At 60.4% G+C, this 27,629-nt stretch overlaps 2 protein-coding genes across 3 annotated transcripts; both read right to left on the bottom strand.

Moving 5' to 3' along the window:
- Positions 1-3,106: 3,106 nt before the first annotated feature.
- LOC132212560 (ficolin-2-like) lies at positions 3,107-26,283 on the bottom strand. Of its 2 annotated transcripts, none has more exons than XM_059658492.1 (9): positions 26,187-26,283; positions 25,009-25,119; positions 24,430-24,483; positions 6,788-6,823; positions 5,965-5,997; positions 5,408-5,535; positions 4,922-5,051; positions 4,230-4,364; positions 3,107-3,596 (listed from the first exon to the last, which is right to left on the bottom strand). In XM_059658492.1, exons 1-9 carry the CDS (start codon positions 26,278-26,280, stop codon positions 3,349-3,351), a joined length of 969 nt encoding a protein of 322 aa, XP_059514475.1. In that variant the 5' UTR covers positions 26,281-26,283; the 3' UTR covers positions 3,107-3,348. The 2 variants fall into 2 exon arrangements, with proteins under 2 accessions (XP_059514475.1, XP_059514474.1); XM_059658491.1 differs by lacking the exon at positions 24,430-24,483 and adding an exon at positions 8,174-8,227.
- On the bottom strand, positions 18,652-23,557 carry LOC132212563 (ficolin-2-like). Its single transcript, XM_059658495.1, has 6 exons — positions 23,458-23,557; positions 21,649-21,681; positions 21,042-21,169; positions 20,556-20,685; positions 19,855-19,989; positions 18,652-18,976 (listed from the first exon to the last, which is right to left on the bottom strand). Exons 1-6 carry the CDS (start codon positions 23,540-23,542, stop codon positions 18,729-18,731), a joined length of 759 nt encoding a protein of 252 aa, XP_059514478.1. The 5' UTR covers positions 23,543-23,557; the 3' UTR covers positions 18,652-18,728.
- Positions 26,284-27,629: the final 1,346 nt, after the last annotated feature.

Here is a 27,629-nt window from a genome sequence, read left to right as displayed (position 1 = left end):
GCCTCTCCTCATCTGGGGCCCCGCGCCCACAGGTGTGAGTTATCCTGGAATGAGCCCACCAGGGGCCAGACTCCTGCAGGAGGCAGGAACTCTCTCTGAAAGGCAGGGGCTTCCCGCGCGACCAACCACCTGCTCCTGCACCCGCTCTCGCTGCCTGGCCTCCAGCAGCAGCCTCTACACCTGCCTGCGTAGCTGGGAGAGCCTGCCCGTCAGCGCCCGCCACCTTTCAGCAGAGGGTTGCAGCTCCATGCCGCCACCCCTGAGCCTGCCTGGGCGTTTGCCCCTTCGAGCGTTTCTCACTCTTTTTTAAAAAATTTATTTAATACTCTTTTTAAAGAAGTTTATTTTATACTAGAGGACTGCACCCTCTCCAATCTGGGACCCCTCAGGGTGTTGGGGCGCCTTGCTAGCCCCTTCAGGTGCAAGGACCTTGCCAGCTTACATCTGGCCCCCACCATCAGGGGATGTCCGACTGACGGTTTAGGCCTGATCCTTGTGGAATCAGGCCTAAACCAGCGGTCAGACATCCCTCTCACAATCTGGCACTGCTGGCTCCTAACCACTTGCCTGCCTGGCTGCCTGATTGCCCCTAACAACTCCCCTGCTGGCCTGATTGACACATAACTGCTCCCCTACCAGCCCAATCACCCCCAACCACCCTCCCATGCAGACCTGGTCACCCCCAACTGCCCACCACTGCTGGCCATCTTGTGATGATGTGGTGGTGGCCATCTTGTGACAGGAGGGTGTGAGGGTCAATTTGCATATTGCCACTTTATTAAACAGGATATTTTAATTGATTTTGTAGAGGAAGGGAGGGGGAGAGAGAGAAACATCACTGACGAGAGAACATCACTGATGATCAGCTGCCTCCTGATGCCCCACACTGGACCGAGACCACAGCCCCGGCCTGTGCCCTGACCTGAATGAAACCGTGAATCCTGGTTCATAGGTCGATGCTCAACCCCTGAGCCCAACCGGCCAGGCCCTTCTCAGTTTTTTCTCTAAAGAATGGTGCCAGGACGGCACCTCCCAGGCCTGAAAGTCCGCTCCCTCTGGGGGCTGTGGTCAGTCCAGGCAACTGGACCGAGAATCAGTGCCAGTGTTTACTAACAACGCCAACATGGTCAGGGGCAGCTCTGAGAAGCACGTAACTTCTTCTTCCCAAGGTGATTATACTTATAATGGCTTCAGTGGGGAGCCCCCTATTTGTTTACCTAAAAGGGGGACTTCAGGATGTTTGCAGCTTGGCCAAGAAAATAAGACGTCCTTTGGAGGCACAGACATTGCTAACGTTGCAGGCCCCTGGGATATGGGAAAATATATTCAGACAGTTACTAACCTGGGGTTCCCTAAGGCCACCCAATGGCTGTCTGATCGGCATCCCCCGCTCCCCTCCTGCCCTAATAGCACCACTGTTGAGCACGGAGCATTTCCTCTAAGGCAAGATTGCGCCAACCCTGTACCAGTGAGACATAGTATTTCTGGCTCTGACGTGTATGTCTTGGATTGGTCTCACAGGCTTGACGCTAAATGTCCCCATCACGCGCTTATGTCACCAGGAGGGTTTGTGGGTAACGCCGTGACCGCGGAAACAGGAGGTTTACAGAAAGGTCTGTGGCATTCAGCCGCTGCCCTTGACTTTCTTACTTTTACTGGCTCTTTCTAAGCTGATATTAAAGGAGCATGTTCATCGAGCCCTTGCCATGGCTTACCAGCCTGTGTCCAGGCTCCATGTATCTTGGTGACTGGAAAGGTGAATATCACCGGATTGGACACCCATTAAGCTGTCCAGTGCCATCACTGTAACCTCACCAGCTGTGTTTCCAGGCATCACCTGGATGAAGATATAGTAATTTCAAAGCAGCCTTCCTTCATTATGCCTCCTACCAACATAACAGGGAAGTGGTATCAGGTGCACGCCTCCAGGCACTGCAGAAACTGCACAATCAGCTCTCCCAGGAACAGCGTGCTGTGGGCTTATTAGTTCTGGTCTGGTTACCCTCGTTACTGTCATCGCATCTGCTGTCACTGCTTCTCTTCCATTGACCCAGAGCCTCCAGAATGCAAGGTTTGTCCATGAATTCGCTCAGAACACCTTGGCTACATGTCATGATCAACAAGATATAGACAAAAGGCTAGAAACAAAGCTAAATGCTCTGGAAGCTGTAGTGATAGGACTCAGCAATCAATTAGAAAGTGTCAAGATGAGACAGCAGCTGCAATGCCATGCTGCTTTCACATAGATTTGTGTGACTTCAGCCTGCTATGACAGTTCTCTATGGGACTGGAGTAAAATCAAGATGCACTTACAGGGAATATGGCATCATAATAATATCAGTATAGACCTCGTACGGCTACACAAACATGTGCAAGCCATTCTGAATAGTCATGATGAAAGTATATCTCCAGTGAAACTGGCAAAAGAATTGCTGGATGATTTAAAAGAATTTAATACATGGAAAATGTTAAAACACACCACCTGGTACCTAATAGGATTCCTTTATGTACCACTAAATTTACCCTGCTTTCTTTTAGTCAGCAGCAAGCTCCTGAGATCTCAAGTTCAAAGGCTCCAATGAGATGTCCAAGCCACATTTAAAATATAAAGAAGGCAGAGATGTAGAGAGCGCCTGAGAAAGGCCCCTGAGCTGATTGTCATCTGAATCCAGCGGCGCCTGGCAGAGCCGTGCCTGGCAGAGCCGTGCCCTGGAAACATACCCTGACAGAGGCAGGTGTGTTGTCAGTCTGACCTTTAGCTCTGGCGCCAGGCACCTGAGTTCCAGCCAGGCACCAGGACAAACACGATTATCCAGGCCCACCCAGAAGTGACAATTACAAAGAAGCCACAAGAATGCACATATTTTCTTTATCTTAAACTTTAGTAAATCTTCCTGGTAACTTACTATATAAAATAAACCCGCTGTATCTGCTCTGGTCCCTGTCTCTCCATCAGAGGGCAGCTGACCCACCCTGTCCCAGCTTTCCCTACTGTCTTTGTGTCTGTCTCTTTCATTTTCTCAATTCCTCGTCACCCCTACTCAGGACTCCTGTCCGTTCTCTAGCTGCGCTGGTCGCAGAAAAGAGAGAAATATTTATAGACACATCGTGTGCCTGCGGAGCGAGGCGAAGCTTTATTGAGGATGCATGAGTGCGCAAGGTCAGGGTCACCCTCACCCTGGCAGGCGGAATAGGAAGGCGGGAGTAGGTCGGAGTCTCGAAGCTGAGGGTCCCTGATGGGCCGGGGAGTGGTGGGCGGCCAGGGCGAGCTCTGACTGTGTGGAGGCCTCCTGTGCCCGTGCTGGGGGCGTGGGACCTGCTCAGAGACACTCTAGGCCGCCGACGGCCCTACACGGGTCGCACCTTCATCTCGGCCACCTTGTAGCTGTAGTTGACAACCTTCCCTGAATGCCAGCTGATGCCGTTGGCAGAGCTCTGCTGGGAGCCCCTGAGGTAGCGCCCGTTCAGGTTGGACGAGAGGCAGCTGTAGTACCACCAGGCGCCCTGGTAAGTCTGGGCACAGTTGGAGGAGGACCGGTCGTTGTCCCGGTCTTTGGTGGAGAACAGGGAGCTGTTGTGTTGGGTCAGGGAGTTACCTGCCGGGAGAAGCGGGGCCGCTTACACTCAGCGCCAGGAGGTGCTGGCTCCAGGTCCGGCCCGAGCTGTCCAGCTGCGCGTCGTGCGCTGGGAAGTCTGACGGTGCCGCGCACGCCAGCGAACGCTCGGTCGGCGGATCCCCGGCCTCGGTCTCCCCCCTCTGCTCTGTGCCCGCCAGCGAACGGGCACTGTGCCCCGTAGAGGGGAGGCCACTGCCCGAGATGTCCAGGTACCGCAGGCCCCACGGGAGGGACGTGCTACCCGGGCGTCCTGTCCACCTGCTCCAATGCGGGCGGTCAGGAGGGAGACGCTCAGGGCCTGCACTTTGTAGCCGTGTGTCCCGCCATCATAATGGGCGCATCCAGGTGGAGGCGGGTTATCCCAGCGTGTGGATGGAGGATCGTGGTGAGGCCAGGCCCCGCCCAGACCCAGGGACACAGAGCCAGGACCCGCCCAGACGCTCTCCACTGCCCACCCACTGCCTCCCCCCCACTGCCTCCCTTCACTGCCCACTCGCCACTGAACACTCCCACTGTCCACCCCCACTCACCACCCCCCACTGCCCAATCCCCACTGCCGACTCCCCACTACCCACCCTTGTCTCCACCCCTCACCGTACGGCTGACACTCACCGGCATTGCCCCCAGTAAAGGCCCCCAGGACCAGCTGGTACTTCTCGGCCTCGCTCCCCAACCTGAACGACTGGTACTTGGCAAAATGTCGGGTGTCCTGGAAGTCCACCAGGTCCACACGGAGCTCATAGGTGCCTGCGGGAGGCACGGCCTCAGTCCCGGGAGCAGGGACCCTGAGCTGCCAGGACGTGGGTGACGCTCAGGGGACCTGCACTGGGCATCCAGGACGAACCTCGAGGTCCTTCAGATAGTCCTGGTCGCTGAGAGCTGGGGGCACGTGCTCCCAGGTTCCCGAACCAAACCCCCAGCCTTCCCTCCAGCCCCAGAGAGAAGGGGGTCCTCAGCGTTCCCAGGGCAGCCTCGCAGGAAGCCGCCGTCTCCCGTGTGTGTTCAGGGAAGGGGCTTGGGGGGCAGCGAGGGCAGGGCTGGGCGCTGGGCCGGACCCCAATGAGGGCATTCGTGTCCCCCCAGGTTGGCCTCTGAGATGCCAGCGACCGTGACTGGAGGAGGTCTGACCCCCAAACCCACTTCCTCTGGCCCTGCCGCACCCCTCCCGCTGGGACCTTCCTGTCCTCAGAGGCGGCACGTGTGGGGGCGGAGGAGCGGGCTCCGCCCAGGTGGCCCAGGTGGGAGGTCCGGGCAGGTGGATTTCAACCCCCCACCCCACCCCCAGGCCGCGGCCCGGGCCCTACCCTGGGCGGTCAGGGCGTGGATGTGGTCGTTGCCCAGCCAGAACTCGCCCAGCTGGCTGCCGAAGCCCTGCTTGTAGGCGGCCCAGTCCCGGTAGAAGTCCACGGAGCCGTCCACCCTGCGCTGGATCACCTGGGGGAGGGAGACGGCGCTGCCACCCAGCACGGCCCCGCCCACAGCCCAGACCCCTGGCGGGCAGACGGCGCCCACGTGGGACCGAGGAGGACGTGGCAGCGGGGAGAGGGGAGGCCACGGCCCGGAGCCCACACCCGGAGGCACGGGGCTCCCTCGGGCCGGGCCCAGGGTCAGGTTCACCCACCCGGTCGGGTTCTCTCCGTCCCCTGGGAAGGGGCAGCCCCGGACACAGGGGCCTGGACAGTGACAAGGGCCCCAGAGCGAGGGTCCTCGGGGTGGAGCCTGGTCTGCGAGGCCCGGGCCCGGCAGCCGCCCCCCGAGGACCGCACCGCCCTCCCGCCGCCAGCACTCACGGTCCAGCCCCCGCCGTCCGTGTCCATGTCGCACAGCACGGTCAGCCGCCGGCAGTCGGGCAGGTAGATGGTGTGCCAGCCGCTCAGGGTGCGGCCCCTGGTGCGCATCTCCCTGCAGCTCCGAGGTCCTGGGAAGGGAAGCGGCACATGGAGGCCCCCAGGCGGGAGGGAGGGCGGGACAGTGGGGTCTGCGTGGGCAGGAGGCTCCAGGGCTGGACAGAGACCCCACCAGGGCCACCAGCTGTGATGGACAGGCCCCGTGTGCCCGCCCCTCCCCCAGGGTGCCCCAACCTTGGTCCCCGGGCACCGGCCTTTGGGGTTCTAATATCTTGGGAAAAGAGACTAGGACTGTCATTGGGGTCCCTAAGACAGGAGAGGAGGGTGGGGCTGAGTGCTGTCCCGTGTGATTGGCTAGCGGTGAGGCGGGGGGCGGGGCCTCTGGGCCTGCAGGTTGATGGGCTGCATGGGGGACCCCAGGCCATGCTCCCTGCAGGGAGGGCCGGGCACACCCATGACCTCGGGCCAAACTGGGCGCCGGACCCGGGCTGGTCGCCCACCTGTGTCACATCGCTCAGGTTCCCACGAGGCTCCTGGGGGAGAGGAAACACCCGTGAGGGGCGGGACGGCCAAGCCCTTGTCCCTCCGCCCCAGGAGGAGATGGAGGTCCTTTCTAGATGCTTCCATAGGAGGCTGGTCCCTCAGCCAGGCCCCAGCCTGCCCCCTGGGGAGGCCCTGGCTGTGCTCCCGGGAGGCGGAGTCTGAGCCTCAGCTGCCTCCTGGGCCCAGGGCAGCCTCGGGGACACGGGGAGAGCGGGCTGCTCGGTGGGGAGGGCAGCGAAGGGGCGTCTGCACCTCGGACCACAGTGGGGTGAGCCTGGGCGGGGGTGACTGTCTCGGGTCCAGAGAGGGGTCACCAGGGTGTGCACGTCCGGGCCCTTCTCTGACTTCTTGGACTTTGTGCGGGGAACGTGGAGAAGGTTTCTGTGCCATCGACTCTGCACCAGCACTTGGAGCGTGTACATGTGTGAGGGTCACACGCGTGTCATGGGTAGTTCAGAGCACATGTTCCACATCTGCTCATCGTCTGTGACCACAGCTTGGCTCACAGCCTCTGGCCGACGTTGTGTTTTAATCGTTGCCCAACTTCCTGGAGCCCCAGGCAGAGTCCCGGGAGGACAGGGCGGCCCTGCTCAGGGGTCCGAGGCCGGGACAGGAGGGATGGGCTGCACGGGCTCTGGGAGGAGTGTGGTCCCATCCCGCCCTCCACACCTTCCCGTAGAGGGAAGGCCTGCTCTCCACCCAGCCCCTGCTCCACACCCTGGGACCCCCCTTGAGTTCAGGGTCCCGGAAGCCACCCCTGGGAGGGCGGGAGGGCCTCACCTTTCTCTCCACGAGCGCCCTTCTCCCCTCGGTCTCCTGCAGAGAGAGGAGGGTCAGCACAGGCTCGAGGACAGGACAGGCTCATGCCAGACCCCGTCAGCCAGAGGACTCGCTGTTCCCCCCTCCTGGGGCTGAGAGAGCCCAGGGCGGGGACAGGTCATGGGGCAAGGGAGCCGGGTCTCATTTCTGTGCCGGGTCAGTGCTGGGCTGGGGTCGGGATCCGCCCTGGGCCCCCGGGTGCTCTGGATACAGACCCACACCAGGCCCTGGGTGAGGGAGCACCCTGTTGGGGGCAGGGTTAGGATCAGGGTTAGCGTTAGGGACAAGGTGAGAGTGAGGGTTAGCAGTGGTCGGCAAACTCATTCGTCAACAGAGCCAAATATCAACAGTACAGCGACTGGAATTTCTTTTGAGAGCCAAATTTTTTAAACTTAAACTATATTGGTAGGTACATTGTTATTAACTTAATTAGGGTTCTCCCAAGGCTTAGGAAGAGCCGCACTCAAGGGGCCAAAGAGCCACATGTGGCTTGAGAGCCGCAGTTTGCAGACCACAGGCGTTAGGAAATATGAATAAGGTTAGGGATAAGGATAAGAATAGAGTTAGGGTTAGGGATAAGAATAGGGTTAGGGTTAGGCTTAGTGCTAGGGATAAGGATAGTGTTGGGGTTAGTGTTACTGTTAGGGTTAGGGTTATGGTTAGGGACAGAGATAAGGATAGAGTTTGGGTTAGGATTAGGGATTAGAATAGGATTAGGGTTAGTGATAAGGATAGACTTTGGGTTAGGGATAAGGTTAGGGTTAGGTTTAGGGATAAGGATAAGGTTTGGATTAGGGTTAGGGTTAGGGTTAGGGTTAGGGTTAGGGTTAGGGTTGGGGTTAGGGTTTGGGATAAGGATAGGGTTAGGGTTAGGTTTAGGAATGAATTTAGGGTTAGTGTTAGTGTTAAGGATAAGGATAGAGTTAGGATTAGGATTAGGAATTAGGAAAGGATTAACTTTAGGGACAAGGATAGAGTTAGGGTTAGGTACAAGGTAAGGTTACCTTTAGGGATAGGGTAATATATAGGGTTAAGGATAGGGTTAGGCATAAGGATAAGCTTAGTTTTAGGGATAGGCCTAAGTTAGTATGAGGGTTAGTGTTTAGGATAAGGATAGGATTATTGGTACTATTTGGTTATGGGTTAGGGTTACGGTTAGGGTTAGATGTAATAATAGACTTACGGTTTGGGTTAAGATTAGTGATAGGGATAAGGATAGGATTATGGTTACCATTAGCTGAAGATTAGAAATTATCCCATGTGACACCTGGGACGTGCCCCTCCTGTCTCCCTGCCCCCGGGGGTGGGGGGTCCTGCCCGGGCTCTCCATGCTCTTTGCTGAGTTACCTTTGGGCCTGGGGGATCCTGCCTTCCCAGGGACTCCAGATGGGCCTGGTTCTCCTGCAAATTCAAACATGTCAGTGAGTAAACTCTGGGGACCCAGGCCCCTAGCACCCCAGGTTTGACACTCGGGAATCAGAGGGAGGGGACCAGGACCCCAGCCCTCCTAGTCCCCGCTGTCCAGTCAGAGGCCAGGACCGGCAACCAGAGGCCTTCCCAGGGGACCAGGCCTGAACCCAGCTCTGCCCTCGTCCAGGGACCCTGGGCGTTTCCATTGGCTGTGACTGCTGGGCCCGCTGTGGTCGCCCCTGGAGACACGCCGCCCCGCCCCCTGGGCTCAGCTGGGACCAGGGAGGGCAGGGAGGACAGTCCAGCCGGGTCCCCCGGAGCAGGTGCGTCATCACCAGGAGCCGTGCTGGCCGCCCAGTCAGGCCCTGCGGCTCCGTGGGTGACCCAAGACCAGCTCCCTCCACCGGGACCCACACCCAGTGGACCAAGCCCCAGGCCCCTCCTGAGACCTGCTGCGGGCCCTGCCCTGCTGGGTCTCCCTGGGCAGGGACGAGGCCCAGTCCCCCTCCTCCGGGCACTCACCGTTCCTGCCATTGGTGCCTGTGTCTCCCTTGGGCCCCGTGGCCCCGGGCAGCCCCGGAGGATGGTGATCTTGTAGGCCTTCAGCCCAGCACCTTCACTTCTGCAGAGAAGCGCGGGCGCCCCTCAGGGTGAGGACCTGCACCATTGCCCCCCCAAGCCCACCCCAAAGGACCTGCCACCGTGGGGACCTGGCCTGGCAGATGGCTGTGCCCGGGCCGCCTGCCTCAGCTGGAGGGCCAGCCTGGAAGGGAGGCGGTGCCGCCTCTGCTGAGCCTGTGGTCGGTCCACCCCAGGTGATGGGCCCGGCCTCGGGGTCCACCTGCCACCAGGGAACCCGCTCCTCAGGCTGTGTGTCCTGGGGAGTCACGCAGCCCCTCTGGGCTCTGTGCCCGGCTGCCGAGTGAGAGCTGAGGAAGGCTTTGGGGGTCAGAGTGGCTGATGCAAATGTGTGAGACCTTAGGAAGAGCTCCCCCCAATGCGGCCTGTCCAGTGAGTGCATCCCCGCACCTGTGACAGCGGGGCGGGGGCAGTGCCGCGTGTCACCCCCATTCCTCGGGCACGTGGCCTGGGAATCCCGGGCTGGAGGGTGCGGAGGGTGGGGGTCCCTGTGATTTGAGGACACACAGCAGCCCTCCCAGACGTGGAGCCAGAGGGGCACCTGCCACTCAGAGTTCAAGTGCATCCATCACAAATACATGGCCTCTAGGGAGGGTGTGGGGACCCGGAAACCTGCCACCACCTGGGGTCCCCGTGAGGTCACATGGTCTGCAGGCCGGACCTCTGCAGGTCCTCCCTGGGCGGAGCCAATGGGGACCTCACTTCTGCATTCGCTTAATTTTTGCTCAGTAACAACAGTGCACCCGGGGGTTGGAGACAATGAGAGGCCCTGGTGGAGCCTGGCCGGTCAGAGCGCCATCCAGGTCGCGGAGACTGTGGGCGCGATCGCCATCAGGGCACGAGCAACGGGAACAGCAATTCCATGTCTCTCTCCCTCCCTCTCTCTCTGGCAAATGAATAAATTTTAAAAAATACTATTTTTTATAAATGAAGAAAATAGGACGCCAGGAGGGGCGAACATGGACTCCGCGTGACGGTCCCCGTGAGGCCCGTGTGTCCCTCCACCCGACTCAGTGGCCTCTCTCCGGTCACAGGGGACATGCTCCCCCACCACCTCACAGGCCCCGGGGCCCTGGGAGGCAGCAATTGGTCCCGGGTCCCAGCCCCTCCCACAGACAGAGACTCCGGAGGGAGGGGTGGCGCCCCCTGCAGAGCTCCTGGGCCAGGGAAGGAGGTCGGGGCCCGTGGGGACCCTGGGACCCTTGCCCTCTTGCTGTGCCACCTCGGGGAGTAGTGGGGCCGCCTGACCCCTGAGGGTCAAGGCCCCCAGCCCTGGGTGCGACCTTGCACTGACCCGGGCTGGGGGAGGGGGCGCTCTCCAGCCTCCCCCCTCACACCACCTGTGCCCCTCCTGGGAGAACCCCGAGGCAGGTGCCCCTGCAGAGGGTGGTTAAGCCTCAGTCTGAAGAAGAATGTTCTGGAAGGACCCGGCAGGGGGCTGGCAGTGGTCTGTGCGGAGGCTCTCGGCTGTGGGACCTTTGTCAGGCCGGCCCGCCTGGCGCCTGGCTCACCTGGACAGTTGTCAGTTGTGGCGGCTGCAGTGCTCAGGAGGACGAGGTCCAGGACCACGGTTCCCATGGCAGCGGCTGTCCCGTGTGGCTGCATCCCAGCTCCTGCAGCCAAGGATCTCCCAGCTTTTATTGCTGCCTGAGCCCCGCCTCTGCTCTAGTTCCCTCCTGGCTGGGCCACTTCCTCCCCAGCCCCAGGGGACGGTCCCCCCACCACGCCCTCAGCCCCCACTTTGCAGTGGCCCCCTTCCCCTCAGTGGAACCAGATGTGCCACGTGGGGAGGGCTGTGTGGGGAGGGCCTGGGCGTGTCTTTATTATTTTTATTAAAGATGTATTTTTATTGACGTTGGAGACGAAAGGAAGGAGAGAGACCTACAAACACCGCAATGAGAGAGAATCACACCCGCCCTGGGATCCAGCCCGCAACCCGCGCATGTGCCCTTGACCGGGATGGAACCTGGGACCCTTCCGTCCGCAGGCTGGCACTCTATCCACTGAGCCACACCGGCCAGGGCTGCCTGCGTTTGTCCTTAGAGAAAGCCCAGGAGCCCCCTCTCGTCCCCCAGCTCTGCCCAGGGGAACCCCCCTGAGGGACCCCCAGGACGGCAGGGGTGGCCGGGCAGGAACTCACTTGCATGCAATGGGCTGCGGGTTCCAGAGGGTTAGGGACTCCCTGGGGTCCAGGGTGGGCAGAGGGGAGCTGAGGGGAGGGCAGAGGAGGAGTTGACTGCCCTGCAGATGCAGGACTGGGAGCTGGACTGGGGCAGCAGCAGCCTGACTGTGGAGTGGGCAGGCAGCACTGAATTCTCCCCGGGACCATGTGGCAGCGGCGCAGCCCCAGCAGGACAGGCGGCACGGGCCCTGTCCACGCCTCTCCCGCCCTGGGAGCGGGTCGCTGAATCTCGAATCCCCACCTGGTGGAGACGGAGGAGGCAGGTCAGGGCCCCCGTCCCCGTCCAGGTGTGACCCCCGGCCGACGTGACCCAGGATGGAGGTCCCATCGCGCCCATCTCTGTGTCCTTGGCACTAGGGGCCTGAGAGTTGGTTCTGGCCCCGGGGGGGTCTCTACAGGAGGGAGGGGGACACAGAACAGCGATCAGGGGAGGGAGCTGAACTCCCAGAATGTCCCGGTCATCTTGCCGGTCAGCGGCGTCCAGCGTGCTCTCTGCGTCTGGTTTGGTGGCTGAGCGTCAGCTCACCTGCTGGGCCGGGTCCCCTGGGAGCGGGAGGCACTTCCTGTGAAGCCAGTTCCTGGGATTCGTACACAAAGATGTTCTTCAATATGGAATTTAATAATACTTATTAGCCCCCGGGGGAGTGCATGGAACGGACAATCACGGGGCCCGGGCTGCCGGTCCTGCCTGAGCCAATTCACAGACAGGCTGGCATCATGGATGAGCGTTTACTCCGGTTGTGCCGGCAGCGTGGAGAGCAGCGGTCACCCACAGACCCGTGCTGTGCCCCCCGTAAGCCGGCTGCTGACATTGGCTCTGGCTCCTGAATAAACCGCTTTCCTTGGGTGGAAGGACAGAGGTGACGGGGAAGTAGCCAAAGGGTGAGCCAATGGCCGCTCACAGGTCATGGGGCTGGAGACCGGCACAGGCCTGCGGGTGGCAAGGCTGGGGGTCTGCAAAGGGCTGGGGTCTGGCTTCTGGAACAAGGTTGCTGCCTTCCCAGGATCACAGGCAGCTCCTGGCGGGGAGGAGGGGCCGTTTCCAGGTGAGCCCCCGGACCCACGTGTACCTCCCAGCCAGGTGGGAAGGTGCCTCTGTAATCAGTGCAGAGCCAACACGGTGAGCGGAGCAGGAGTCATATTTCAGACAGTGACAGCGGGTCCCCACCTTCTCCCTCTGCCCTCATTCACGGGAGCGGGAGGTGGTGACAGGCGAGATGGACACGCCTTCCTCCTGAGCACAGGGGACAGGCTGAGGGGAGGGTGACCCCCGGGGGCTCAGAACTCAGGACGACGGCCCTGCTCCTTGGGGAGGGGACGCAGGCCTCCCGGGCGAGGGAGGTGACGGAGCCTCAGAACATGGCTGGTGCCCTGACCTGCCTGCACGTGGACCTGCCTCACCCCCTGGCTCCCCCACGGCAGGACGGCCGGAGACAGACGTTCCCAGGATCATATTCTAGCGCCAAGGAAGCTATGTCAGCTAGTCAGCCGCCCCCATTCCCTTATCATTTCTCCTGTGAAGGATGATCTGTGAGTAGCATGTGATTGCGTACTTCATCCTGTTTTCTTAAGAATTCCAGGGAGGGTTCCTAGGAAGCAGCCTCCGGCCCCGGACATCCCGGCTGCCAGACGTTTGCTGACCTTCGACCGTGATCTGAACAGACGGGGTTTGCGGACAGTCCCCTCAGCGGAGAACTCTCAACCCCTCCCTCCAGCCCTTTGTTCCCCCCACACCTCCTCCTCCTCCTACAAGACACCTCTGCCTGAGTCCATTTGTTAAGATAGTCCTTGGGCCCTGGCCCCTGTTTCTCAGTGGTTAGAGTCAGGGTCACAGGTCAGATTAAGGTCACTGGTCAGGGTCACGGGTCAGAGTCAGGGTCACGGGTCAGAGTCAGGGTCACGGGTCAGAGTCAGGTCACGGGTCAGACCTGAAAGCGCAGGGAAGGGGTCACGGGCCCTTGGACGTTAAGGCTGTAATAAATGGAACAAATGACACCTGAGGTGACACCAGGTGACCGTCTCAGAGACAGGACATAAGAGCAGAGCGAACGATCAAAGGTTCACAGATTGAAACTGTGCCTTCCCAGGTCAGAGCCTGCACAGGCCCATGTGGGGGATCCCGGCCCGCACCTCCTCGGGCTGGTGACAGCCCCTCCCCTGAGGGTCAGCTGCCTTCCCGCCAACCGGGTGCCCTGGGGCCGGTGGTCAGGAGCCTCCCTCCCTTCCACCCGCTTCCCTGGGGCGGCCCTGACCCTCAGCCCCGTGACGCCAGGGCCCGGGACGGAAAGTGTGCTGCTGAGCATCCGGACATCAGCTGAGACCCGGCGAGGGCGCTTCCCAGGGTCGCTCTGTGCATCCTGGGGACTTTCCATGCCTGACTGCCCCCCTGTGAGTCCCTGGATGGGACGTGCTCTCCTGTCAGCCCCCGTGTCCCGACTCCGGCTTCTCTCCTCCTGGGGCGGTGAGGGAAGAGGCCAGTCTGCCCCGCACACCGCCCCCCCCAGCGGGGCCTTCGCGCCCTCCTCCCCTCGCGCTCCTCTGTCTGTGCCCAATCCCACTCTACAGCGAGGGGTCGAGTTGGCTTCCAAAAGCGCGTTGCTGGGAAAAGGGGAAACACCACCCGCGCCTCTCACAGCTGAAGCTCTGCCCTGTGAAGGGCTCCCGGTTCTCAGGAGGGAGCGTGTTTACGGTGGGATCGGCCCCGGGAGGCCAGGGAGGGGGGCCTGTCTGGAGCCGCGTGGCAGCCAGAAGGCAGGAGGCAGCCCCAGCGCTGGCCGGCCACAGCCCTGCCTGTTCCCAGCCAAGCGGGACACCCGGGAACTTTCTAGAATGACAAGCTCTTGGGGCCTCGCACAGCTACAGGGTAACTTGTTCCGCAGCAACAAGTAGTACAGACGCTAAAGGGCGTCTTCCTCTGTGTGTCTCCCTTGCGGAGTCTCCACCTCGTCCCAGCCGCCGGGGCCTCTCAGGCCAGTGGTTCCTCGTTTGAAAACGAGTCAGAGAAAGTCCCCAAGGGCAGCGAGGTCCTCGCACGGCCACACATGCTCGTCCCCACACACGCCCGACAGGGAGACCCTCCCAACCTGCCCGATGCCCGTCTGTCCCCGCTGGGAAGCCGACCAGGACGGAGAGGAGTGGGTGTCGCCTCTCACAGCTGGGACACTGGGCCTCCGGGAGGCGGCATCGAATGGCAGCCATGGCCCGGCCCCGCGGAGGGGACCACGCTCACCCCATCCCTGGCTCCCGGGCTCAGTCTGTGGCTGCAGAGACCGGGCTGGGCACTGTCTCCTCTCTCCCAGGACGGCAGTGAAGCAAGGCTGGGAGCCATCTCAGCTCGCGTCTCCTGAAGGCCCGCCCGGCGTGGGCAGCTGCAGGTGCAGGTGAGCTCTTGCTGACAATTGTTGGGGACGTGACTGTGGGGAGCGGAGGCCCTGGGCCTGAGAGCAGCCCTGAGTCCAGCACCTCTCCCTGGGTCCCGGGACACGCCTGTGGGAGCACGCACCAGCCCCAGACTCCCGGCCACACCCACACCCGCACTGAAGGTCCTGTCCTGCAGCCCAGGGGGCAGGTGCAGCCAGGCCTCAAGGTTGAGGGAGATGTGAGAAGTGGGGGCTCTGCAGGGCCTTGCTGCGGGCTTCACTGAGGCCCCTCCCCCACCCCTCCCTCTCCCAGGCTCACTCACTGTCCTCACCTTCGAGGTAGAAGTTACAGCACCTCCCTCCAATGAGGGCCGCTCCTCCCCCAGGGCCTGTGCCCACAGGTGTGGGTGCTCCTGGAATGAGCCCACCAGGGGCCAGAGACTCCTGCAGGAGGCGGGGACTCTCTCAGAAAGGCGGGGGCTCCCCGCGCGGCCAGCCGCCTGCTCCTGCACCTGCTCTCGCTGCCTGGCCTCCAGCAGCAGCCCCCACACCTGCCCACGCAGCTGGGAGAGCCTGCCCGTCAGCGCCCACCACCTTTCAGCAGAAGGATGCAGCTCAAGGCCGCCATCTCTGAGCATGCCTGGGCGTTTGCCCCTCTGAGTGTTTCTCCCTCTTTTTTAAAAAATTTATTTAATACTAGAGGCCCGGTGCCTGCACCCTCTCCAATCTGGGACCCTCAGGGGATGTCAGACTGATGGATTAGAACCTATGGAATTGGGCCTAAACCGGCAGTCAGACATCCCTCTCACAATCTGGGACTGCTGGCTCTTAGCCACTCACCTGCCTGGCTGCCAGATTGCCCCTAACCAGTCCCCTGCCAACCTGATTGACACATAACTGCTCCCCTGCCAGCTTAGTCCCCCCCAACTGCCCTCCCCTGCGGGCTTGGTCACCCCCAATTGCCCTCCCCTTTGGACCATCTTGTGATGACGTGGGGTGGTCATCTTGTAACGACATGGGCCGGCCATCTTGTGACATGAGGGCTTGATGGTCAATTTGCATATTACCTCTTTATTAAATGGGCTATTTTTATTGATTTCATAGAGGAAGGGAGGGGGAGAGAGTGTGAAACATCACTGATGAGAACATCACCAATGATCATCTGCCTCCTGACGCCCCACACTGGACGGAGCCCACAGCGGGCTTGTGCCCTGACCCGAATGAAACCATGACTCTGGGTTCATAGGTCGATGCTCAACCCCTGAGCCCAACCGGCCAGGCCCTTCTCAGTTTTTTCTCTAAAGAATGGTGCCAGGACAGCACCTCCCAGGCCTGAAAGTCCGCTCCCTCTGGGCACTGTGGTCAGTCCAGCCGCCTGGACTGAGAATCAGTGCCAGTGTTTACTAACAATGCCAACATGGTCGGGAGCAGCTCCGAGAAGCACATAGCACCTTCTTCCCAAGGTGATTATACTTATAATGGCTTCAGTGGGGAGCCCCCTATTTGTTTACCTAAAAGGGGGACTTCAGGATGGTTGCAGCTTGGCCAAGAAAATAAGACGTCCTTTGGAGGCACAGACATTGCTAACGTTGCAGGCCCCTGGGATATGGGAAAATATATTCAGACAGTTACTAACCTGGGGTTCCCTAAGGCCACCCAATGGCTGTCTGATCGGCATCCCCCGCTCCCCTCCTGCCCTAATAGCACCACTACTGAGCTGGGAGCATTTCCTCTAAGGCGAGATTGCGCCAACCCTGTACCAGGGAGACATAGTATTTCTGGCTCTGACGTGTATGTATTGGATTGGTCTCACAGGCTTGATGCTAAATGTCCCATCACGAGCCTATGTCACCAGGAGGGTTTGTGGGTAACGCCGTGACCGCGGAAACAGGAGGTTTACAGAAAGGTCTGTGGCATTCAGCCGCTACCCTTGACTTTCTTACTTTTACTGGCTCTTTCTAAGCTGATATTAAAGGAGCGTGTTCATCGAGCCCTTGCCATGGCTTACCAGCCTGTGTCCAGCCTCCATGTGTATTGGTGACTGGAAAGGTGAACATCACCAGATTGGACACCCATTATGCTGTCCAGTGCCATCACTGTAACCTCACCAGCTGTGTTTCCAGGCATAACCTGGATGAAGATATATTAATTTCAAGGCAGCCTTCCTTTATTATGCTTCCTACCCACATAACAGGGAAATGGTATCAGGTGCTCGCCTCCAGGCACTGCAGGAACTGCACAATCTGCTCTCCCAGGAACAGCGTGCTGTGGGCTTATTAGTTCTGGTCTTGTTACCCTCGTTACCCATTGACCCAAAGCCTCCAGAATGCAAGGATTGTCCATGAATTGGCTCAGAACACCTAGGCTACACTTCATGATCAAGAAGATATAGACAAAAGGCTAGAAACAAAGCTAAATGCTCTGGAAGCTGTAGTGATAGGACTAGGTCATCAAATAGAAAATGTGAAGATGAGACAGCAGCTGCAATGCCATGCTGCTTTCACATAGATTTGTGTGACTTCAGCCTGCTATGACAGTTCTCTATGGGACTGGAGTAAAATCAAGATGCACCTACAGGGAATATGGCATCATAATAATATCAGTATAGACCTCGAACGGCTACAGAAACATGTGCAAGCCATTCTGAATAGTCATGATGAAAGTATATCTCCAGTGAAACTGGCAAAAGAATTGCTGGATGATTTAAATGGACTTAATCCATGGATAGTATTAAAACACACCACCTAGTATCGAATAGGATTCCTTTATGTACCACTAACTTACCCTGCTTTCTTTTAGTCAGCAACAAGCTCCTGAGATCTCAAGTCCGAAGGCTCCAATGAGATGTCCAAGCTACATTTAAAATATAAAGAAGGCGGAGATGCAGAGAGCACCTGAGAAAAGTCCCTGAGCTGATTGTCATCTGAATCCAGTGGCGCCTGGCTGACCCATGACCTGGAAACCTACCCTGACAGAGGCAGGTGTGTTGTCAGTCGGACCTTTAGCTCAGGCGCCAGGCACGTGAGTTCCAGCCAGGCACCAGGACAAACACGATTATCCAGACCCATCCAGAAGTGACAATTACAAAGAAGCCACAAGAATGCACATATTTTCCTTATCTTAAACGTTAGTAAAACTTCCTGGTAACTTACTGTATAAAATAAACCCGCTGTATCTGCTCTAGGTCCCTGTCTCTCCATCAGAGGGCAGCTGACCCACCCTGTCCCAGCTTTCCCTACTGCCGGGGTCCAACCCCAGCAGGTCCAGGGGTCCCCAAAGGCGTAGACGGAGTCGGCGAAGAAGGAATGACACGGAGACAGCGTTCAGTTGATCAGCAGCCTAGCCAGGATCTCTAGCCTGGATCTCCAGCCAAGTTCTGGTCTCGATCTCCAGAGAGGTTCTGTAGCCATGTTCCCTGGCTAGGTTCTCCAGCCAGGTTCTGTCCAGGCTCTCCAGTCAGGTTCAGTGTCCAGGTTCCAGTCAGGTTCTCCTGCCAAAATCTGTAGTCAGGTTCAGTCCAGGATCCCTTGCCATGTTCTCCCGCTAGGCTCTGTCTCTAGGCTCCGAGTAGGTTCTGTCTTCTTGATTCTGTTCTAAGTTCTGAGTGTTTCTGTCTTGTTACAACTGTATTTATACCAGTTGATTCAATCCTATCAATCTCTATTACAAAGGTTAGGGCGTTTCTTATCTCCATTCCAGGGAGAAAAGATTATGTAGTTTAAGCATGATTGTTCGTAGTTAAAGGGATTAATTACCCGCCTGGCACTTAGTTGAGGGGTTTTATTCCCTCCCTAACTTCAGGGGAAAATCCCTACCTGGGGATTCAACCTTTCTCGGAGAGGTGACCTTGGTTAAAACACAGCGCCAAGAAGGTGAGCAAACATATTAAGAACTGTATGCCATATATGCCAGGTCCCTTGAAACAGTAAGGATGGACCAGCTCCCGGCACCCTACTGTCTTTGTGTCTGTCTCTTTCATTTTCCCAATCCCCCGCCGCCCCTACTCAGGACTCCTGTCCACTCTCCAGCTGTGCTGGTCGCAGAAAAGAGAAATATTTATAGACTGGCATCGTGTGCCTGTGGAGCGAGGCGAAGCTTTATTGAGGATCGTGCAGTGTGCAAGATCAGGGTCACCCTCACCCTGACAGGCGAGAGAGGAAGGGGGAGGAGTCGGTTGGGGTCTCCAAGCTGAGAGTCCCTGACAGGCTGGGGGAGGCCCCGGGCGAACTCTGCCTTTGCGTGGGGGCCTCGTGTGCCTGTGCTGGGGGCGCGGGACCTGCTGGGAGAGAGACGTTCTGGGCCGCCATCCGCCCTACACCGGCCGCACCTTCATCTCGGCCACCTTGTAGCTGTAGTTGTACCCCTTCCCCGACTTCCAGTTGATGCCGTTCGCAAAGCTCTCGTGGGAGCCCCCGAGGTAGCGCCCGTTCAGGTTGGACACGTGGCAGTCGTAGTACCACCAGGCGCCCTGGTAACTCTCGGCACAGTTGGAGGCGACCCGGTCGTTGTCCTGGTCTTTGGTGGAGAACAGGGTGCCGTTGTGTTGGGTCAGGGAGTCACCTGCAGGGAGAAGGGGGGCCGCTTACACTCAGCGCCAGGAGGTGCCGACTCCAGGTCGGCCGGAGCTGTCCAGCTGCGCATCGTGCGCTGCAAAGTCTGACGGTGCCGCGCACGCCACCGAACGCTCGGTCGGCGGATCCCCGGCCTCGGTATCCCCCCTCTGCTCTGTGCCCGCCAGCGAACGGGCACTGTGCCCCGAAGAGGGGAGGCCACTGCCCGAGATGTCCAGGTCCCTCGGGCCCCACAGGAGGGACATGCGCCATGAGCGGTGCTACCCGGGCGTCCTGTCCACCTGCTCCAATGCGGGCGGTCAGGAGGGAGACGCTCAGGGCCTACACTTTGTAGCTGTGTGTCCCGCCATCCTCATGGGCGCATCCAGGTGGAGGCGGGTTATCCCAACGTGTGGATGGAGGAACCTAGTGAGGCCAGGCCCCGCCCAGGCACCACGGACACAGAGCTAGGACCCGGCAGACACTTTTCACTGCCCATTCCCTCTCTCCACCACCACTGCCAACACTCCACTGTCCTTACCCCACTGCCCACCCTCCACTGCCCACTCCCCTACGGCCCATACACACTGCCCACAGCCCACTATCCACCTGTGCTACCCACCCACTGCTGCCCACACCCAGTGCCCACAGCCCGCTGCCCACCTCCACTGCCCACCCCACTATCCACCACCTGCTGCCCACACCCCCACTGCCCACACCCCACCGCCCACCTTCCACTGCCCACCGCCGCTGTTCACCCCCACTACTCACCCCAATTATCCAACCCTTTACCACCCCCCACTGCCCACCACCTGCTGCCCACCCCCACTGCCCACCGCCCACTATCCAAGCTCACCCTCCACCCCCCTCCATACGGCTGACACTCACCGGCGGTGCCCCCAGTAAAGGCGCCCACGACCAGCTGATACTTCTCGGCCTCGCTCCCCAGCCTGAACGACTGGTACTTGGCAAAATGTCGGGTGCCCTGGAAGTCCACCAGGTCCACACGGAGCTCGTAGGTACCTGCGGGGGGGCAGGGCCTCAGTCCCGGGAGCAGGGACCCTGAGCTGCAAGGATGTGGGTGATGCTCAGGGGACCTGCACTGGGCATCCAGGACGACCCTCGAGGTCCCCCAGAAAGTCCCAGTCGCTGAGGGTTGGGGACACGTGCTCCCACGTTCCCAAACCAAACCCCAGCCCTCCCTCCAGACCCAGAGAGAGGGGGCCCTCAGCGTTCCCGGGGGGAGGTCACTACAGCCTCGCAGGAAGCGGCCGTCTCCTGTGTGTGTTCAGGGAAGGGGCACAGTGGGCGGTGAGGGCAGGGCTGGGCGCTGGACTGAAACCCAGACAAGGGCCTCCATGTCCCCACGGAATGGCCTCTGAGATGCCAGCGGCGGTGACCAGAGGAGGTCTGACCCCCAAACCCACTTCCTCTGGCCCTGATGCCCCCCCTCCCGCTGGGACCTTCCTGTCCTCAGAGGCGGCACGTGTGGGGCGGAGGAGCGGGCTCCGTCCAGGTGGCCCAGGTGGGAGGTCGGGGCAGGAGGGTTTCCCCCACCCTGACACCCCAGGCCGCGGCCCGGGCCCTACCCTGGGCGGTCAGGGCGTGGATGTGGTCGTTGCCCAGCCAGAACTCGCCCAGCTGGCTGCCGAAGCCCTGCTTGTAGGCGGCCCAGTCCCGGTAGAAGTCCACGGAGCCGTCCACCCTGCGCTGGATCACCTGGGGGAGGGAGACGGCGCTGCCGCCCAGCACGGCCCCGCCCACAGCCCAGACCCCGGGCGGGCGGACAGCGCCCACGTGGGACCGAGGAGGACGTGGCAGCGGGGAGAGGGGAGGCCACGGCCCGGAGCCCACACCTGGAGACACGGGGCTCCCTGGGGCAGGGCCCACGGTCGGGTTCACCCACCCCTTCGGGTTCTCTCCGTCCCCTGGGAAGGGGCAGCCCCGGACACAGGGGCCTGGACAGTGACAAGGGCCCCGGAGCGCGGGTCCTCGGGGTGGAGCCTGGTCTCCGAGGCCTGGGCCCGGCAGCCGCCCCCCCAGCACCGCACCGCCCTCCCGCCGCCGGCACTCACGGTCCAGCCCCCGCCGTCCGTGTGCATGTCGCACAGCACGGTCAGCGGCCGGCAGTCGGGCAGGTAGATGGTGTGCCAGCCGCTCAGGGTGTGGCCCCTGGTGAGCATCTCCCTGCAGCTCCGAGGTCCTGGGAAGGGAAGCGGCACATGGAGGCCCCCAGGCGGGAGGGAGGGCGGGACAGTGGGGTCTGCGTGGGCAGGAGGCTCCAGGGCTGGACAGAGACCCCACCAGGGCCACCAGCTGTGACGGACAGGCCCCTTGTGCCGGGCCCTCCCCCCAGGGCGCCCCCACCTAGGTCCCCGGGCACCGGCCATTGGGGTTCTAATATTTAGGGGGCAAGGGAGTAGGACAGTCATTGGGGTCCCTAAGGCAGGAGCGGAGGGCGGGGCTGAGTTCTGTCCCATGTGATTGGCCAGCAGTGAGGCAGGGGGCGGGACTGACTGTTGTCCCATGTGATTGGCCAGCAGTGAGGCAGGGGGCGGGGCCTCTGGGCCTGCAGGCTGATGGGCTGCATGGGGGACCCCAGGCCATGGTCCCTGCAGGGAGGGCCGGGCACACCCGCCACCTGGGGCCAAACTGGACACCGGACCCGGGCGGGTCGCCCACCTGTGTCACATCGCTCAGCTTCCCACGATGCTCCTGGGGGAGAGGAAACACACGTGAGAGACGGGACGGCCAAACCCTGGTCCCTCCGCCCCAGGAGGAGATGGAGGCCCTTTCTAGATGCTTCCATAGGATGCTGGTCCCCCAGCCAGGCCCCAGCCTGCCCCCTGGGGAGGCCCTGGCTGTGCTCCCGGGAGGCGGAGTCTGAGCCTCAGCTGCCTCCTGGGCCCAGGGCAGCCTCGGGGACAGGGGGAGAGCGGGCTGCTGGGGGGGAGGGCAGCGAAGGGGCGTCTGCACCTCGGACCACAGTGGGGTGAGCCTGGGGGAGGGTGACTGTCTCGGGTCCAGAGAGGGGTCACCAGGGTGTGCACGTCCAGGCCCTTCTCTGACTTCCTGGACTTTGTGCGGGGAATGTGGAGAAGGTGTCTGTGTCATCGACTCTGCACCAGCACGTGGAGTGTGTACATGTGTGAGGGCCACACCCCCATTCACAGTGCGTGTCATGGGTAGTTCATGGCACATCCTAGATAATACAAGCCTAATATACTAAGTGTCTGGTTGTCCAATTGGCTATTCTACCAATCACAGTGTAATATGCTAATGATATGCTAATACCACTCAACTGCTCACAATGACGTGCACTGACCACTATGGGGCAGACACTCCCATTGGTAGGTTAGCTTCCTGCTGTGGTCTGTCCAATCAGGACTGGGCGAGAGGACCATACACTCTCTGGAGCCCTCTTGTGGTCCCTCCCCAGTTGGCCAACCTCCCACGTCCCTCCCTGGCCTGCACCCTCTCACAACCTGAGCTGAGCCCCCCGCCTCCCTCATTGTGTGCATGATTTTCATGCACCAAGCCTCTAGTATAGAATACTAGAGGCCCAGTGCACAAAATTCGTGCACAGGGAGTGAGGTGTGTGTCCCTCAGCCCAGCCTGCACCCTCTCCTATCTGGGACCCCTTGAGAAATGTTGACTGCCCGTTTAGGGCCTAAATGGGAAGTCGGACATCCCTCTCACAATCCAGGACTGCTGGCTCCCAACCGCTTGCCTGCCTGCCTGCCCAATTGCCCCTAACCACTCCCCTGCAAGCCTGATCTATGTGTAACTGCTCTCCTGCCAGCCTGGTCACCCACAACTGCCATCCCCTGCAGGCCTGGATCCCCCCAATTTCCCTCCCCTGCTGGCCATCTTTTGGTGGCCATCTTGTGTCCATATGGGGGGGCATTGTGTTGGAGTGATGGTCAATTTGCATATCACCTCATTATTATGTAGGATTTGCTCAATGTCTGTGACCACAGATTGGGCTCACAGCCTCTGGCCGATGTTGCGTTTTAAACGTTGCCCAACTTCCTCTAGCCCAGTGGTTCCCAACCTTCTGGCCCTTTAAATACAGTTCCTCATGTAGTCACTCAGCCATGAAATTATTTTCGTTGCTACTTCATAACTGTAATGCTGCTACCGTTATGAATCATAATGTAAATATCTGATATGCAGGATGGTCTTAGGCGACCCCTGTGAAAGGGTCGTTCGATCGCCAAAGTGGTTGCGACCCACAGGTTGAGAACCGCTGCTCTAGCCCCAGGCTGAGATTCCTGGGAGGACAGGGCCGGCCCTGCTCAGGGGTCCGAGGCCGGGATGGAAGGGATGGGCTGCACAGGCTCAGAGAGGAGTGTGGTCCCCACCCCGCCCTCCACACACTCCCCATAGAGGGAAGGCCTGCTCTCCACCGAACCCCTGCTCTGTACCCTGGGAACCCCCTTGTGTTCATGGTCTGGGAAGTAACCCCTGGGGAGGGCGGGAGGGCCTCACCTTTCTCTCCACGAGCGCCCTTCTCCCCTTGGTCTCCTGCAGAGAGAGGAGGGTCAGCACAGGCTCGAGGACAGGACAGGCTCATGCCAGACCCTGTCAGCCAGAGGACTCGCTGTCCCCCCCCTCCTGGGGCTGAGAGAGCCCAGGGCGGGGACAGGTGACGGGGCACGGGATCCAGGGTCTTGTTTCTGTGCTGGGTCAGTGCTGGGCTGAGGACGGGATCCTCCCTGGGCCCCCTGGGTGCTCTAGACACAGACCCAGGCTCTGGGTGAGGGAGCACCCTGGTTCAGGCAGAGTTAGGGTTAGGGATAAGGTTGGAGTTAGGGTAATGGATATGGATAGGGTTAGGGATAAGGATAAGGTTAGGGTTAGTGTTAGGGATAAAGTTAGGGTTAGGGTTAGGAATAGTGATAGGGTTAGGGTTAGGGATAGGGATATGGTTAGGGATAGGGTTAGGGTTAGAGTTAGGGTTTGGGTTAGGGTTAGGAATAGGGATAGAGTTAGGGTTAGGGTTAGGGATAGGGTTAGGGTTAGGGATAGGGTTAGGGATAGGATTAGGAAGAGGGATAGGGTTAGGGTTAGGGTTAGGGTTAGGGTTAGGGTTAGGGTTAGGGATAGGGTTAGGGATAGGGTTAGGAATAGGGATAGGGTTAGGGTTAGGGTTTGGGTTAGGGATAGGGTTAGGGTAGTGTTAGGATTAGGGATAGGGATAAACTTAGGGTTAGGGATAAGGATAGGGTTAGAGTTAGTGTTAGGGGTAAGAACAGGGTTAGGGTTAGGGTTAAAGGTATAGTTAGGTTTAGAGATAAGGATAGAGTCAGGGTGAGATTTTGGATAAGGAAAGGATTATGGTTACCATTAGGTTATGCTTAGGGATTTTCCCATGTGACACCTGGGAAGTGCCCCTCCTCTCTCCCTGCCCCGGGTGGTGAGGGGTCCTGCCCGGGCTCTCCATGCTCTTTGCTGAGTTACCTTTGGGCCCCGGGGGTCCCGCATTCCCTTGGACTCCTGATGGCCCTGGGTCTCCTGCAAATTTAAACATGTCAGTGAGCAAACTCCAGGCTTCAGGCCCCCAGTGGCCCCAGGTTAGACCCTCCCGAAGCAGACGGAGCCGACCAGGACCTTATCCCTCACAGGGACCCAGATGTGCAGTCAGAGGCCAGGACCTGCCACCAGGGGCCTTCCCAGGGGACTAGTCCCAAGCCCAGCTCTGCCCTCGTCCAGGGACCCTGGGCGTTTCCATTGGCTGTGCCTGCCGGGCCCGCTGTGGTCGCCCCTGGAGACAGGTCCCCGGGCTCAGGTGGCACCAGGGAGGGCAGGGAGGACAGTCCAGCCGGGTCCCCCCGCAGCAGGTGCGTCATCACCAGGAGCCGTGCTGGCCGCCCACACAGGCCCAGCGGCTCAGTGGGTGACCCGAGACCAGCTCCCTCCACCGGGACCCACACCCAGTGGACCAAGCCCCAGGCCCCTCCTGAGACCTGCTGGGGGCCCTGCCCTGCTGGGTGTCCCTGGGCAGGGACGAGGACCAGTCCCCCTCACCCGGGCACTCACCTCTCCTGCCCTCGGTGCCTGTGTCTCCCTTGGGCCCCTGGGCCCCCGGCAGACCCGGGCAGCCCCGGAGGATGGTGAGCTTGTCGGCCTCCAGCCCCAGCATCTTCACTTCTGCAGAGAAGCGCGGGCAACCGTCAGGGTGAGGACCTGGGCCGCTGCCCCCCCCCGCCCGCATCCCCCTCCCGAGGGACCTGCCACCATGGGGATCCGGCCTGGCAGATGGCTGTGACCTGGCCGCCTGCCTCAGCTGGAGGGCCAGCCTGGAGGGGAGGCGGTGCTGCCTCTGCTGAGCCTGTGGTCGGTCATCCCCCAGGTGATGGGCCCGGCCTCAGGGTCCTCCTGCCCCCGGGAACCCGCTCCTCAGGCTGTGTGTCCTCAGGAGTCACTCAGCCCCTCTGGGCTCTGTGCCCGGCTGCAGAGTGAGAGCAGAGGGAGGCTTTGGGGGGTCAGAGTGGCTGATGCGAATGTGTGAGGCCTTAGGAAGAACACCCCCCATGGCAGCCCGTCCAGTGAGTGCAGCCCCCACATCTGTGACAGCGGTCGGGGGGGGGGGCAGTGCCGCGTGTCACCCACATTCCTCAGGCACGTGGCCTGGGAATCCCAGGCTGGAGGGTGCAGAGGGTGGGGGTCCCTGTGATCCGAGGACACACAGCAGCCCCCGCAGACCTGGAGCCAGAGAGGCACCTGCCTCTCAGAGTTCAAGTGCGTCCGTCACAAATATACGGCCTCTAGGGAGGGTGTGGTGACCGGAAACCCTCCCTGGTCCCAGCCTCTCCCACAGCCAGAGACTCCGGAGGGAGGGGTGGCACCCCCTTTGGAGCTCCTGAGCCAGGGAAAGAGGTCAGGGTTCGTGGGGACCCTGGGACCCTTGCCCTCTTGCTGTGCAACCTGGGGGAGCAGTGGGACTGCCTGCCCCCCGAGGCTCAAGGCCCCAAGCACTAGGTGCAACCTTGCACTGATCTGGGCTGGGGGAGGGGACGCTCTCCACCCTCCCCCCCTCATACCACCTGTGCCCCTCCTGGGAGGACCCTGAGGCAGGTGCCCCTGCAGAGGGTGGTTAAGCCTCAGTCTGAAGAAGAATGTTCTGGAAGGACTTGGCAGGGGGCTCGCAGTGGTCCGTGCCCAGGCTCTTGGCTCTGGGACCTTCGTCAGGCCGGCCCATCGGGCACGTGGCTCACCTGGACAGTTGTCGGCCGTGGTGGCTGCAGTGCCCAGGAGGGCGAGGGTCAGGACCACGGGCCCCATGGCAGCGGCTGCTCCGTGTGGTGACATCCCGGGTCCTTCTGGCAAGACAGTCACCCCTTTTATTGCTGCCTGAGCCCCGCCTCTGCTCTAGTTCCTTCCTGGCCAGGCCACTTCCTCCCCAGCTCCCGGGGATGGTCTCCCCAACACGCCCTCAGCCCCCCCTCTGCAGTGGGCCCCGCTCCCCTCAGTGGGACCAGATGCCCCCCGTGGAGAGCGCTGTGCGGGGAGGGCATGCCTGTGTCTTTATCATTTTTTATTAAGGATACTAGATGCATGAAAACTCATGCACTGGAGGGTTGTCCTGCAGCCAGACTTGCCTCCACTCACAGTCTGGGAGTGCTCTGGGGTGGGACATGACCTGGAGATCAGGAAAGGCGACGCCACCATCACACCTCGGCTGCTGCCACTGCCAGCAGCACAAGCCTCGGCCGGCCCTGGGTGGCTGGGCAGCTGATATCCAATTTTTTAAATATATATACTTTATTAATTTTTTTACAGAGAGGAGGGAAGAGAGATAGAGAGTTAGAAAAATCGATCATCTGCCTCCTGCACACTCTGTGCCCACAACCAAGGTACATGCACTTGACCAGAATTGAACCCAGGTCCCTTCAGTCTGCAGGCTGATGCTCTATCCACTGAGGCAAACCAGTCAGGGCTCGACATCCAATTTTTGCCTGCGCCCCCGGCCAGCCCTGGGCAGCTGGCAGGCTGAGGGCGGGTCTGGCCACACCATGTGCCTGCCACCCTCCTGGTGGGGCTGAAAGGACTGGGGGGCTCCGGGGGACTGCGGGGACTGAGCGCTACCATTTTGTGGCTATGGGCACCTCCATCTTTGTGACGGTGTGATGGTCAATTTGCATAGTTCCTCTTTATTAGATAGGATAGTTTTATTGATTTTGGAGATGAAAGGAAAGGGGGGAGAGACCTAGAAACACCGCTGATGAGAGAATGACACCCGCACTGGGATCCAGCCCGCAACCCGCCCATGTGCCCTTGACCGGGATTGAACCTGGGACCCTTCGGTCCGCAGGCTGGCACTCTATCCACTGAGCCACACCGGCCAGGGCTGCCTGCTTGTGTCCTTAGAGAGAGCCCAGGAGCCCCCTCTGGTCCCCCAGCTCTGGCCAGGGGGACCCTGGAGAGACTGGCAGGACGGCAGGGGTGGCTGGGCAGGAACTCACTTGCATGCAATGGGCTGGGGGTGCTGGAGGGTTAGAGACTCCCTGGGGTCCAGGGTGGTCAGAGGGGAGGGAGAAGGGGAGAGAGAGGGGAGGGGGGATGGGAAGGGAGGGCAAGGGAGGGAAGAGAAGGGGAGGGGTGGGGAGGTGTTGACTGCCCTGCAGAGGCAGGACTGGGAGCTGGACTGGTGCAGCAGC

This window comes from Myotis daubentonii, chromosome 11 (assembly GCF_963259705.1).
Source record: "Myotis daubentonii chromosome 11, mMyoDau2.1, whole genome shotgun sequence".
NCBI lineage: Eukaryota > Metazoa > Chordata > Mammalia > Chiroptera > Vespertilionidae > Myotis > Myotis daubentonii.
This window is presented reverse-complemented; position numbering and strand designations above follow the sequence as displayed.

Excerpts from the sequence above, each read along its gene's own strand:
- LOC132212560 (XM_059658492.1), bottom strand. The coding sequence starts at position 26,280 with ATGTCACCACACGGAGCAGCCGCTGCCATGGGGCCCGTGGTCCTGACC. Across the intron at positions 25,120-26,186 it reads CACGGCCGACAACTGTCCAG|AAGTGAAGATGCTGGGGCTG; the intron begins GTGAGCCACGTG and ends GCTTCTCTGCAG. Across the intron at positions 5,536-5,964 it reads ACCTGAGCGATGTGACACAG|GACCTCGGAGCTGCAGGGAG; the intron begins GTGGGCGACCAG and ends TTCCCTTCCCAG.
- LOC132212563 (XM_059658495.1), bottom strand. The coding sequence starts at position 23,542 with ATGAGCCTGTCCTGTCCTCGAGCCTGTGCTGACCCTCCTCTCTCTGCA. Across the intron at positions 21,682-23,457 it reads GGGCGCTCGTGGAGAGAAAG|GAGCATCGTGGGAAGCTGAG; the intron begins GTGAGGCCCTCC and ends CCTCTCCCCCAG. Across the intron at positions 19,990-20,555 it reads CCACGCCCTGACCGCCCAGG|GTACCTACGAGCTCCGTGTG; the intron begins GTAGGGCCCGGG and ends GCCCCCCCGCAG.